The sequence below is a fragment of the Macaca nemestrina genome, chromosome 8 (genome assembly GCF_043159975.1).
Source record: "Macaca nemestrina isolate mMacNem1 chromosome 8, mMacNem.hap1, whole genome shotgun sequence".
NCBI classification, from domain to species: domain Eukaryota; kingdom Metazoa; phylum Chordata; class Mammalia; order Primates; family Cercopithecidae; genus Macaca; species Macaca nemestrina.
Genome location: NC_092132.1, coordinates 127059112 through 127072978, shown reverse-complemented (window position 1 = coordinate 127072978; position 13867 = coordinate 127059112). Strand labels below are relative to the sequence as shown.

General features: G+C 45.4%; 1 protein-coding gene across 6 annotated transcripts in view; it reads left to right on the top strand.

The window, feature by feature from the left end:
- The window catches only part of LOC105482017 (protein tyrosine kinase 2 beta), a 136041-nt gene that overhangs the window by 67665 nt on the left and 54509 nt on the right, over positions 1-13867 (top strand). For all 6 annotated transcript variants that reach the window (XM_011741865.2, XM_011741866.2, XM_011741861.2 and 3 more), the window contains one exon: positions 5389-5629. In XM_011741865.2, the coding sequence (XP_011740167.2) occupies positions 5426-5629 (204 nt within the window). In that variant the 5' untranslated portion in view covers positions 5389-5425. The remainder of the gene's footprint in view (positions 1-5388; positions 5630-13867) is intronic.

Below are 13867 nucleotides of genomic sequence, written 5' to 3'. Positions count from 1 at the left end.
CACTGGTGTCCCGCTTTATTGTTTACGATGAACTCTCACTTCTGTTTTCTCACTTCATCCTCACCACCCTTCTATGAGGAAAACAGGGTAGGCAGCATTACCCTACTTTATAGGGGAGGAAAATGAGGCCAGGAGAGGTAAAGTTACTTGCACAAGATTTTAGAGCCAGTCAGAAAATGAGCTGGGAGCAGAACACAGGCAGGGTGAGCATGAGGGAAGATGGCATGGAATTGAGAGCTATGTTCTCCCAAGACCCTGAAGAGGGGTGGCGGATGCCTTCCTTTCATGGAACCGTTCATTTGCTTTGCTTCAAATAGTTCTGAGTGTTCATTACAGATCTGTGTCTACAGATCAGAGTTTTGTGTGCACTTGGGGAAGTTGCCATGTGTCAATAGAGACATGGGCACCACCTACCTGGGCCTGAGGCTTTTGATCAAACCTGTGTTCTAGTGTTGAGTCCATCCAGGACCTCTCAAGACAAAGTCCTGGCACAAGAAGGGTGATTATCTCTAAGCCAGGAGGGGTTCAGGATTCTTCACTGACCAGGGATATTCGATGCTAATTGTCACTTTTATCTTTCATGGAGTTTGTGCTGCCTTTAGGGGATTCCACCTTCCTCCAGGGCAGCTGAGGAAGTGGGACAAATTGGAATTCAAACCTGTTTTTGGGATCTAAGTTTGCTACTTAGCAGGCATGAATCCTTGACCAAATTGGCTTAGACCTTTTTGAGTGTGTTACCATCTGTAAAATGATCATCTTCACTTCTGCCCACCTCCCAGGATTGTTGCACAAAGCACTTGTGTTTCTTTATAGGTTTTTAAATTGCAATTACTTTTGGAATGAGCATCCACATCAGAAGTTTCTGCTGCAAAGGGCTAAAGGGAGAACTGAGGAACTTGCATCAGGCTGAAGGTAGAGGTAGATTCTGGGTGACAGAAATGACTTTGCTGAAATATTTCTCCTTGAGCTATGTTGGTGACTGCAATTGGTGGCTCTTGAACCAGGGGCCAAGGGAGTCTGATGAAGATAAGACACCAGGGTCCTCCAAGCACGCTGATAATGGTGTCTGGGTGGGCTGCACTGCGTCTGATGTACGGTGTGAATCTTTCTCTTTGGTTGAGACTGATATGGGAGTTGGCTCCTGAGTTGGCTAGACCCTGCCCAGCCAGGCTGGGGGATGGAAGGACAACTATCAGGCTGTGGTTTCTCATTGCTACATTTTTTTCTTAATAGACTTTCTTTTTAGAGAAGTTTTTGGTTTACAGCAAAATTGAGTCGAAAGTGCAGAGAGTTCCCACATGCACCCTGCCCTGACACAGGCACCGCTTCCCCTACTATCAACATCCCACACCCCCCAGAGTGGAGCATTTGTCACAGTCCATGAACCTGTGTGGACACATCATGATCACCAAAGATGTCCAGGGTCCTCAGGGCCATAGGCTCACTAGATACAGTAGATCCTGAAGCTGGGACCTGCTGCATGTGTGGTGCCTCCATAGCTGCATGTGCAGTCACCTGTCACTTAAGGATGAGGATACATTCTCAGAAATGCATCATTAGGCAGTTGTGTGAATATCAGAGTACTTACAGAAACCTAGATGCTACAGCCTACTACACACCTGGACTATATAGTATCACATATTGCTCCTACAGACCTGTACAGCAGATTACTGTACCGAATACCGCAGGTAACTGTAACACAATGGAGGGTATAAATACCCCAGATCCCTCACTCTCTGGGTGGGGTACATTCTGTCCTGGCTCCTAGAGTTCCCAGCAGGGTTAAATGGCAGTTAACCAAGTGATCACTTACTTGATCACTCTTTTTGACTGTTTTCCCTTCCCTATCATCATTTCTCTGGTTTACTTACGCAAACCTAGATGGTACGGCCTAGACTATATGGTATAGTGCATGGCTCCTACAACCCTGTGCAGCAAGTTACTGTACTGAATGCTGTAGGCAATTGTAACACAATGGTAGGTATTTATGTATCTAAACATAGAAAAGGTACAGTAAAAATACAGTGTAAAAGATAAAAAATGGTTCACCTGTCTAGGGTACTTACAATGAATGGAGCTTGCAGGATTGAAAGTTGCTCTTGGAATCTGCGAGTGAGTGTGAGTGAATGTGAAGGCCCAGGACGTTGCTATACACTACCATAGACTTTATAAACATGGTGTACTTAGGCTACACTAAATTTATTTTTTTAAATTGTATTTCTTCAGTAATAGAATAACCTTAGCTTACTGTAATGTTTTTACTTTATAAACTTTTTTTAAAGCTTGTTGGCTCTTTTGTAAAAATACTTAGCTTAAAACACATGTGCATTGTACAACTGTACAGAAATATTTTCTTTCTTTATATCTTTATAAGCTTTCCATTTCTAAAGTTTTAAATTTTTTATTTTTTTACTTTTTAAACTTTTTTGTTAAAAATGAAGACACAAGCGCACACATTAACATAACCCTACACAAGGTCAGGACCATCAATATCACTGTCTTCCACCTCTGCATCTCGTCTCACTGGAAGCTCTTCAGGGGCAGTAACAGGCATGGAGCTGTCATTGCCTGTGAGAGTAATGTCTTCTTCTGGATACCTCCTGAAGGACCTGGCTGAGGCTGTTTTACAGTTAACTTTTTCTTATAAGTAGAAGGAGTAGACTCTAAAATAATGATAAAAAGTATAGTAGAGTAAGTACATAAACCAGTCACATAATCTTTATTATCATTATCAAGTATTATGTACCACCCATAATTGTGTGTGCTAGACTTCTCTATTCCTGGCAGTGTGGTGGGTTTGTTTATGCCAGCGTCACCATAAACACATGAGTCATGCATTGCGCTGTGACCTTACCACAGTTATGATGTCACTAGGTGAGAGAAATTTTTCAGCTCCGTTCCACTCTTCGGGGACCACCATCGTATATGCGGTCCACCATTGCCTGAAACATTATTAGATATGCCATATTGTGCTATGTGAGTGTATTTGCCTGTTGTCTCTCTGACTAGAGTGTGTGCTCTTTAGGGAAAGACCTGCTTCTCTCATCTTCATACCCTGTAACAGGGCTGGCACTGTTCCCTCCTGTGTCCCCTGCGCCCTGCCATTTCAGTACAATCCTCTCTTCTACCCGCCTGCCACCAGCTCTGCACCTCTGTGCCTGAGGACTTTCTCAGCTCTCCCTTGTGCAGAACTGACTGGATGTGCTAGAACAATAACTGTAAGAGTGGTGTATAAATACCCCAGATCCCTCCCTCTCTGGGTGGGGTACATTCTGTCCTGGCTCCTAGAGTTCCCAGCAGGATTAAACTGTGGTTGTCCAAGTGATAACTCACTTGATCACTCTTTTTAGCTGTTTTCCCCTCCCTGTCATTTCTCTGATGTTTCCTGGGGTTACCTCTCAAACGACTTCCCCCTGGATTCCTTGTTGAAGGTCAGGGGATCTGGGATACATCTTCACTACATAACAGAGTATTGGCATGCAGGACATGTCCAGCAGATGTTTGTTGGAAAATGGTATGGATACCTCTAGAATAGACACTTACTTCTAGAACATACATATCTTTTAGATAAGAATATAAGGCCGGGCGCGGTGGCTCAAGCCTGTAATCCCAGCACTTTGGGAGGCCGAGACGGGCGGATCACGAGGTCAGGAGATCGAGACCATCCTGGCTAACACGGTGAAACCCCGTCTCTACTAAGAAATACAAAAAATAGCCGGGCGAGGTGGCAGCGCCTGTAGTCCCAGCTACTCGGGAGGCTGAGGCCGGAGAATGGCGTGAACCCGGGAGGCAGAGCTTGCAGTGAGCTGAGATCCGGCCACTGCACTCCAGCCTGGGCTACAGAGTGAGACTCCGTCTCAAAAAAAAAATAAAATAAAAAGAATATATATATATATATATCTTAAAGCAGATTGCATATTCTTCTCTCCATAGGTCTCATGCCATGTTTTGCTGCCCTTGTGGACTCTGAGCTTGGTGCTGCGTGTTGTCTGCCTGCCCCGACCTGAAGGACATGCCCAGCTCCTTCTCTCATCCTTGCCTCTCTTTTGCATCTTCATAATACACATTCACTTTTTAAAAAAGGAATGGCTTTTTGAAGCTAATGGCCATCTAAATCTTTCTTTTCTATTGTCCAGCACAGTGTGAATAAATAAATATAGGTTATGATTCCACTTTTCAAATATATGACTCCACATTGGTGTTTTAACATTGCCAACTCCATCATTTTACCCCCAACTCCTGGTCAAGGAATTTCCCTCCCTCTAAAATCACAGTCTCTTCTTAGAAAGGAGATATTTTTCTTTAAGAAGGGGTTTCAGGATAAGAGCTAAGCTCATTGTAGAACAGTGGTTTCCAACCCAGGCCAAACGTTAGAAAAATCCTAGGGAATGAGTATGTCAATGCTCAGCCCAGACCAGTTTGACAGCAGTCTCTGAGGATAGGGCTTGGTTTAGGGTTCTGAAAGCATCCCAAGTGATGATGTGGAGCCAAGGCTGATGCCATCCATCTAGAACCCATCCACTTCTTCCTTTGGGCATTCCCTGCTTTAGATCAGTGGGAGATAAACCCTACTCTACTGAGTCGTGTTGGATCCAGAGGCCGGGACCAATGTTGCTGAGATTCAAGGTGAACTGCAGATTCCTAGGATTCTTATCGTCTACATCTGTGTCAACCCAGGCTGTCAGCAGAACTGGGCTGGGTTTTCTAGGGTCCCAGCTCAGCTCCCTCCCACGTGCAGAATGCTCTTCCCTGTGGGGCTGCTGGGCAGAGCACTGTTCCTCTTGAATCCTCCTGCGTGTGATGAGTGATGTCTATGTGATGAGCTCCTGTCGGACGGAGGCCTTCCCACCCTGAAAGTTTTTGCTGGCAGCTGAGGATGGGGACAGACAGCATCAGTTGACAGCCTGGCCCTCCACCTGGGCCCTTTCCTGCCTTCTCCATTCCTGTTCCCTTGGGGCCACTTGTTCTCCAGTTCTCTTCTCAGATTTTCCCTCTGGTCCCTGTTCCTCTTCTGCTATTTTCTACTGTCTCGCTCTTTGCTTTTTCTGTTCAGCTGTGCCTTGGAACCAAGCTGTGACCGCCTCCTCTCACAGCTGCCTTTGCTAAGGGTGGGCCCCTTGCCTGGGTGCCAGGGTGGAGGGAGGAATGGGTCGGAGAGAGGGGCTTCCAGGAGACAGAGCTCATACCCCTGGGAGCCCCAAGTCTGGATTTCATACCTGCAGCTTTCCCAGTCAAGAGAGCCAGGTGCCTTGCAGGGGAGCTTTTGGGAATGGGAGAATATATAGCATTTGTGTCTGTCTTGGAGCTTGGTGGGTGCTGTCCCTGGGGCATGAGGTGTGTGGGCCTGTGTGGGGCTCTTTCAGGGCTGACCCTCTGCTGTCTCTGCAGGACTGCGATGTGCTGGTCTTAGCTGCTGTTTGAGAGGATGTCTGGGGTGTCCGAGCCCCTGAGCCGAGTAAAGGTGGGCACATTACGCCGGCCTGAAGGCCCCGCAGAGCCCATGGTGGTGGTACCAGTAGATGTGGAAAAGGAAGACGTGCGTATCCTGAAGGTCTGCTTCTATAGCAACAGCTTCAATCCTGGGAAGAACTTCAAACTGGTCAAATGCACTGTCCAGACGGAGATCCGGGTAAGTGTGAAGGCATCTGCTCTGTCCATCTGTCTGTCCCTCTGTCTTCTTCCTGGGCAGCTGAGCAGCTCTCCTGCAGCCTTGCAGCTCTCCCTGGGTGGAACAGGTGAGGTGGCATCAGAGACATGTGCTCAGCCTGCATCACCAGGCCTTCTCTCCAGGTGTGCGCATACTACTTCTCTAGGAGCCTGGGAAACACATGTTGTAGACTTTGCTTGAACCCCAGATCATTTGTTTGGCCTCTGATTCAATTCATTTCAACTTATTAAGTATTTATGATACTTGAAGCTCTGCAAGGGACTTAAAATCTCCTATCCTCAAAGAGTTCACACTCTGATGAAATAGGAATTAGAGATACACAAGTGATTGCATTAAAAATAGAACAAAACTGGTATGACTTGTGTGCTGTGCATGTAGAGGAAGGCGCTGGTGGGGCACTTAGAGGATGATAATGAAGTAGAGGTGCTTTGGGCCAGGTGGAGGGTTAACAAGCCCTACCTGGCAACACATCCTTTTGCTCACTCCTACCCAGAATCACAACATCTGTTTTGCAGGTCCAGGTATCCACCTTCATCAGGGCACCTGGACACCAGTATGCCAGTTCACCTTAACCAAATGTATGTGAGATTGTCATCATAAGCAGAGTTCCAACATGCTGAACTAATTTCAGTCACCTACATTTATTGAACAATTGCTATGTGGAGCCTGGGCCAATCCCTCTATACACATTATTCCATTAAATCTTCCCAGCATTCCCATGAGTAGATACACTAAGGACATACCTTTCCGCTGCCCAGAGCACCCTTTTCTGATGATGGGAGGGAAAGCCAGATTGGTTCTGGGAAGGTTGCTTAGTGGGTAATTTGAACAATGGAAGCAGGAACTTTTGGGAAAGCTAATCAGGTCTGAGGACATGGGATGAGCCAACTCCAGCTCATAGCCAACCCTTCCCATGTCCTGAAAGCCAGTGTCCCTAAACTCCATGAATGTTTCCTTTGGTTAGTGCTGCTGTGCCCTGGCCACATCATCCTGGCTGCCTTCCGTCTGCTATAGCACACGCTGTGCTTCCACATACCAGAGCACAGTGTAATTGATTACGTCACTGTCATGGCCAGTTATCACCATTGATTACGGTTTGATTGGCTCTCTCTGTTTCCTGTAACTGATTCGATTAGGGCCTTGTTTGCTCATCTTATGGTTTCTGATATAGAGGCACAATTGTGTCCTGAGAGTAAGCCCTGGTCATCTTCCTCCAGGAGGATGTTTTCCTATCTCTTTATCCACTTCGTGAGTCTTCCTTTGGGTATATCATTTTTGCAAAGAGCTGATGCCATCCACTGTGAATTTTACTAGTTTAATTTTCAGAAGTTAACCTGATTTCCAAGTTTAGGGAGGAGCACCTCATTGTTATTTTGTGCTGAAAAACAGAGAGCAGCTGGTTAGTTCAGATTAGGACAGGTTCCATGGAGTCAGCAGTGAAAAGGTCCTGAAAAAGAGGTAGGATTTAAAGCAGTGACACTGGGGACAGGAAGAGACTTTCCAAGAGGATAGAACAGCATGTCAAAAGGCAGGGAGGCCTCTGAACAGTAAGTAGTTCAGTTTGACTGGAGTATGGATTATATTTAGAAAAGTATCTAAAGTCAAGATCAAAAAGGAAAGTTGACAGCAGAGAATGAAGGGCCTAGAATATCAGGCAGAGAAATCTGGAAATGGACAGGCATTAGGGAAGAACACATATTTTTAAGCAGGGGCAAGATGTTCCTGGAGTTGTATGATATACCCTGCTGGGTGTTTAACGGATGAAAGTACACAATGGAGAAGGCAGTGAGACCCAGGCTTAAGAAGAATGGCTTGAGGCATTATCTGGGGTTGGTGGGGAACAGAGGTGGAGAACAGAAGTGACTGACTTCTAGGAATATGTCCAAGCCTTCTGATTTTTCCTGCTTCCAGTGTCTCCTGCAGGCAAAATGTCACCTGCTTATTGCAAACAGCTGAGGCTTTAAAGCCATACCTAGACTTCTAGCCAAGTCCTGCTCCATGCTTACTGGTTGTGTGGCCTGGGACCTAATGATTAACTGATCTAGGCTTCAGTCTCCTCACCCGGGGATCATGCTGTAAAGACTGGAGATGATGGAGGAGAAGCACAAAGCACACAGCAGTGTCCATAACTGGAGGCTATTGATTGTGTGGGTATTAGGTTATTACCCAGCTGAGGAATCTCCAAAGGCCTCTAATTGCCCAGAGAAGAAAGTGCAAATTGTCTTCCTTTGGTGTCTATCCAGGTATCTGTCTTATGTTCAAATAAAGAAATAATATGATCAAATTTGTGTTTTAAAACAGCAACATGGTGTTCTGCAAGATGTTAAGAAGTGTGCCCTCAGGAAGTGAATGTGTGGTCAAAAAGATTGGGAAATGTTTGGTTAAACAATTCTGAACAGATTCTTTTGCAGTAAGACTTCTCAGAACCTTAAATAGGCTGATATACCTGATAAATCACTAAGAACGGCCACAGAGGTGATATTTTCTTAAATAAACAATTTCTTATTTGCCTAAAAAAAAACCCCTTCTTTTAAACCACTAGATCTCTGGACAATCATTTAGGGAACTTTTCCCCCTAAACTCTGACAGCAGAGAGAAGAGGACTATATTAAAAAAAAAAAAAAAGACTGGTGAATGGGAGATGGGTTAGGAGGCTGTGGTCATACTGCAAAAGCAAAATGATGAGGACCTGGACTAAGGGAATGGCATTAGGAATAGAGATAAATCAACATAATTGAGTATATCTAAGGAGGCAGAGTCAATAGAATTTGATGATTAACTAGATATAAGGAGGGAAAGAAAGGAAGGAGAGAAGGATGACTCAAGTTTTTGCTTGGGCGACTGAATGGGTGTTGGTACCATTCATTGAAATCCAAACAGAGAAAGGGAGGGCGTTCTGAGATTTCAACTTTACATGTGTTGTGTTTAAAGTGTTTATGAAACACCCCCATGAAGGAACGTGGGTCTGGAGCTCAGGAGGGAGAAAGAATCTAGAGACAAATTTGGGTGTCATTATGCAATTGATGTCACGCAAATGGGTAGGATCACCCACAAGGAATGAGTGTAACAGAAGAAAAACAGATCCAGCACGAGGTCAGGCATTCAAGACCAGCCTGGCCAACATAGTGAAACCCCATCTCTACCAAAAATACAAAAAATTACCTGGGTGTGGTGGCACGGACCTGGAATCCCAGCTACTCTACTCAGGAGGCCGAGGCAAGACAATCACTTGAACCTGGGAGGCAGAGGTTGCAGTGAACCAAGATTGCGCCACTGCACTCCAGCCCAGGCGACAATGTGAGACTCCATCTCAAAAAATAAAGAGATCCAGGTGGGAAACCTGGGAAAATCAACTTCTAAAAGGCTGATAAAGAGCAGCAAATGAAGGAAAAACAAGAATCAGTCAAAGAAGGAGCAAGAGAACCAGGAGGACAGAATCTGAGGAGCCCGAGGCAGAGGGGGGCTTTAAGGAAATAGTGACTGGTAGTGTCAGATGCTCAGAAAGGACAGCAGATAAGGTTAGAAATAAGTGCATGGCTTTAGCAGCAGGTGCCAGGAATCATCTTTGTTTGGGCAATTTTAGTGGAGAGATGGAGGCAGAACATATTGTACAATGAATTATAGTGGAGACAGTGAGTATAAGTAACATGTAAAGAGGTTTTGACCAAGAAGAAAAAGAAAGAAGGGAAGGCTAAAGGAACAGTGTTCACTGCAGAGGGAACAGCATGTGTAAAGGTCCTGAAGTGGGAAGGCACATAGCAGGTTTGAGACTAAGGATTGCTTAAGTTTGGCTATTTAAACCATGTTAACCATTTTGGTTTTTATTCCATCTCTTGTGGGAAGCCACTGATATAATTTATACCTATGGGTGACATGAAATTGTGCTTTTTAAAGACCACTTGGGTTACATAATGGAAAATGCCTTGGAGGAAGGCAGGAATGGATGTGGGGAAATGTTATGTGGCTATTACAGTGAATCAAATGAGAGATGACAGTAGCTTAAGTTAAGATTATAGCCATGGAGATAGTGATGGTGATGGTGGTGATGATGATGATGATGATGGTAACAGTAGTGGTGATGTTAGTGATGATGATGGCAGTAGTGGTGATGGCAGCTAGCACTTTGGAAAGCAATAATATGCACCATCATATTGACTTCTCAAAAGAACCCAGTAAAGAACAAACTATGATTATTTCCACTTCATATATAAGGAAACTAAGCACAGAGGATTTAAGCAAATTGACAGTAAGGGGTGAAGCCTATATTTAAACCTAAACGATGCACTTCCAAAGCCTGCACTCTTAACCACTGTCATCAATGGAGAGAAGTGATTATAATCCACAGAATTGAGGAGATGAAAGGCTTTTGTGATGACAGGAGATTCACAAATGAGGAAGAGGGAGGTGTGAAGAATGGCAGCCCTGGTCTGGGTGGCCAGGGTCCCGTTCCCTAAGATGAAAAACACTGGAGGAGAAATCCACTGGAGAGTGAGGAGTTCACATGCCCAGTTTTGGCCCTGTGGAGTACAATTGAGACACATTAACATCTTCACATGGAAATGCTAAGTAGATCCTTGGATACATAATTCTGGAGGAGGGAACCAGGTTGGTCATAGACATTTGAGTGAGGTCAATCCAACCATCTGGTGGTTGAAGCATGGCTGTGAATGAGATCATTCGGGAAAGGGTTCTGAATTACTCCATCGTCCACTCCACAAATGTTTGTTGGATCCTCCCATGTGCCTGGCACTATGCTGGTATGACCTAGGGTATTAGCATATCCCAAAACACATTGCTCTCCCTGCTTTCATAGGGCTTCCTGGCCAAGAGTGAGACTGACATGGACTCACACTAATGAATGAACCTTCTCAATCTGAAGCACATGGTCCTATAGGAAACCATAGGTCTTGTGAGAACAGGTCACCATCATCATCTCCATGGCTACAACCTTAATTTAAGCTACTGTCATCTCTCATTTGATTCACTGTAATAGCCACATAACATCTCCCCACATCCATTCTTGCCTTTCTCCAGTGTATTTTCCATTATGTATCCCAAGTTATCTTTAAAAAGCACAATCTTATGTCACTCATAGGTTGTGAGAGTGGGACTGGATTTATATGCAGAGGAATAGCTTTGCTGTGCAGTGCCTGTTTGGGATGCAGTGTCCAGGTGGGAGTCCAAGCCCAACTTCCTTGTCTGGGACTCTCCTGGAGCAGCCCTTCTCTCTGCTTCCTGACTTCTTTTTGCGGTCTCCTTTCCTAGCTTGGCTTTATCCTTTGATGGATTTTTCTACTTCCATCCTTGTATCTTCCTCTCCTCATTTTCCCAGTACTCAGAATGCTGCCAGCCCTTTCAAATTTGCCAAGCACATGTCCTTCCCCAAGAACGCTCCTGAGATCCTGACACCCCCACATAGCAGTGTCTGATCAAATGGAAGCAGTCGCAAATCGCCCTGACACAATCCACATGGCAACACATTTCCAAAACATAGTTACTCCATGCATATTTGCTGATTTCATGTTTTGGTCTTTATCCTCTACTTTTTTTTTTTTTTCCCTCAGATGTAGTAGCTTCATGGTGATTTCTCCATGTTATAAAAAGCTTTGTGAATAAGCGCTGGCCCCTGTGCCTAGGACCTAAAAGAAATTAGGCAGGTGTTGCAGAGAACAATGAGAAATTGATTTTGCTCTTCTGGATTTTCTATTTCCTTTTTGTTTGATATTTATAGAAAATTGTGTTTGTTTAGGAACTCTGAATTTCTGGAGCAAACAGAGGCTCATATCATTATATTTTTCTCTAACGTGCTAATTTGCTTGTCTGGGAAAAGGGGTAAGATGACACTCTGAAAAGAACTGGCAGAGCGGCACCCAGACGTGCCCACACAGGGCGGCTCTCTGGCTCTCACTGCTGCTGCTGCTGCTGCTCCTCCTCCTTCTCTTTTTCTTCTTTCTTCTTTGTTCTTCTTTGTTCTTCTTTCTTCTCTCTTTCTTTTTTCTTCTTTCTCCCTTCTTTCTTTCTTCCTTTTCTTCTTCTTGTCCTCGTCCTCTTTTTCCTTCTCCTTCTCTCTCCTCTTCCTCCTATGTCTCTTCCTCCTCTCTCTCTCTGTCTCTCCTTCCTTTCCCTCTGCTCTCTCTTCTTCTCAAGTCATATGTCCTGATTTGTCTCAGCCCCAGTTTCCTTACATTGTCCAGGGATGACTATCTTCAGTGCCCCTGCCAGTCTCAAATGTATCATGATATGGGTGATAATGACATGATAATGACATGGCTCTGCTCTCTCCTCTCCCTGCCTGGCACACTGACCGGCTGGCTCGTGGTGTTTTCTCCCTCCAGCTTCCTCTAGTTGACCCACTCTCTTCATGTGCTCATCTCTTCCTGTCACGAGACCATCTTTTCTCACCCAGGAAGGCATTAAGCAGAAGAAGAGATATTCATCTGGGGTATGGTGTTGTTCAGAGGTGCCGATGGGGTCCTACATCCAAAACCTTCTCCCTCAGCCAGTTTCTACCAAGCTGGAAACCTGGGTTCAAGATTCATCCTTGTTTTGTCCTGAAGTATCACCCCACTCAGAATTCACATTCACATCCCCAGGAAGGGCAGAGGCTGCAGCTATCCTGTGCCCTTCCCACCCAGTCTGGATGCATCCCTCCTGCCCGCAGCAGGGACTCCAGGTTGCAGGGGTGTCCTTGGGCATTGCATGAGGAGAGCTGTCCAGTTCCAAATGCAGCCTGGTCTACACGTGCCTGTCCTCACCACCACCCGCGTGCATTCAGTGATCATACATTCCTTTCCAGAAATCCCCAGAGGCAGACTGCAGATGTCAGAACCCATTGACTTTGCCCTTCGCTCCCTACACCCATCACACACTTATCCCAGTTAGCTTTGAGTTTAATCAATTGTTACTCAACCAGACACAGGGTGCACAGGGTGTTATGGACTGGATGTTTATGTCCCCTCACCCCCAAATCCATATGTTGATGCCCTAACCCCCAATGTAATGGTATTTGAAGGTAGGGGTATTGGAAGGTAATTGGGCTTAGGTGAGGTCATGAGAGTGGGGGCCCTATAATGGGATTAGTGTCCTTAAAAGAGAGGAAGAGGCTAGGTTCCTCTCTCTCTCTCTCTCTCTCTCTCTCTCTCTCTTTGTGTGTGTGTGTGTGTGTCTGTCTGTCTGTCTCTCAGCCACGTGAGGACACAAGGAGAGGGCTTTCCTCTGTAAATGAGGAAGCTCGCACCAGGAACCAAGTCTGCTGTACCTAGATCTTAGACTCCCAGCTCCAGAGCTATTTAGACATAAATGCTTGTTGTTTAAGGCACCCAGTCAGGGTGATTTGTTAGAGCAGCTCAAGATGACCGGGACATAGGCCGGCAGTTCCCTGTGCCTGGAAGAGCAGTCTCTGGCCCACAGTCCATTGGCTCAGGTTCTCTGTATCTGGAACAATATCTGTCACCCTCCTTCAGATGCTGCTAGAGTAGGGCCCAAGGTCTCAGTGCAAGAGGTAGGGAGGAGGAGGTTACTTGTCCTGCTAAGTTGCCATTTTTGAAACAAAGACTACCCTAGAGAGAATAAATGGAAGCACACAAGGCTAGTCTCCCATGCATGAAAACAGTACCTGAAAAAGAGGAAAGAGTTCAACCAGGAAACCACAACCCAGTGCCACGATATTTAAAAAGGTATATTCACAAGGACCTCCTGCTTCTGCACCCCCTCCCTGTTTCCTGTGTGTGCTCTGCAGTCCGGCCCACCCCCACACAGACACCTACAGAGGCCAGCACAAGGCAGACACGCAGGTTCTGGGCCTCTGTGGATCTCCACGCTCACATTCATTGCATCCACAAATTGGTAGTCAGGTGCCTGGGCTTTCGTTTCTATTTTTAATCTGGTAGTTGCATTGCTGAATGTCCTTGTTAGAGACTTTTATCATCTCAAAATGAATGCTTTCAGGGTGTTAAGTTATGCTTACTTGTATTATTTTGTTCTTCAATCACTTTTTTTAGAATGATCCCTTACATGTGTTGCGAACTCAGAATGTATATAACCAGTGTATCGGTTTTCTATGGCTGCCTTTGCAAATTATCACAAACCTGGTGGCTTACAATAGAAATGATTCTTTCATAGTTCTGGAGGCCAGAAGTCCCCAAATCAAGGTGTCAGCAGGGACTCAGTTCTCCTGAAGGCTCTAGGGGAGGATCTCTC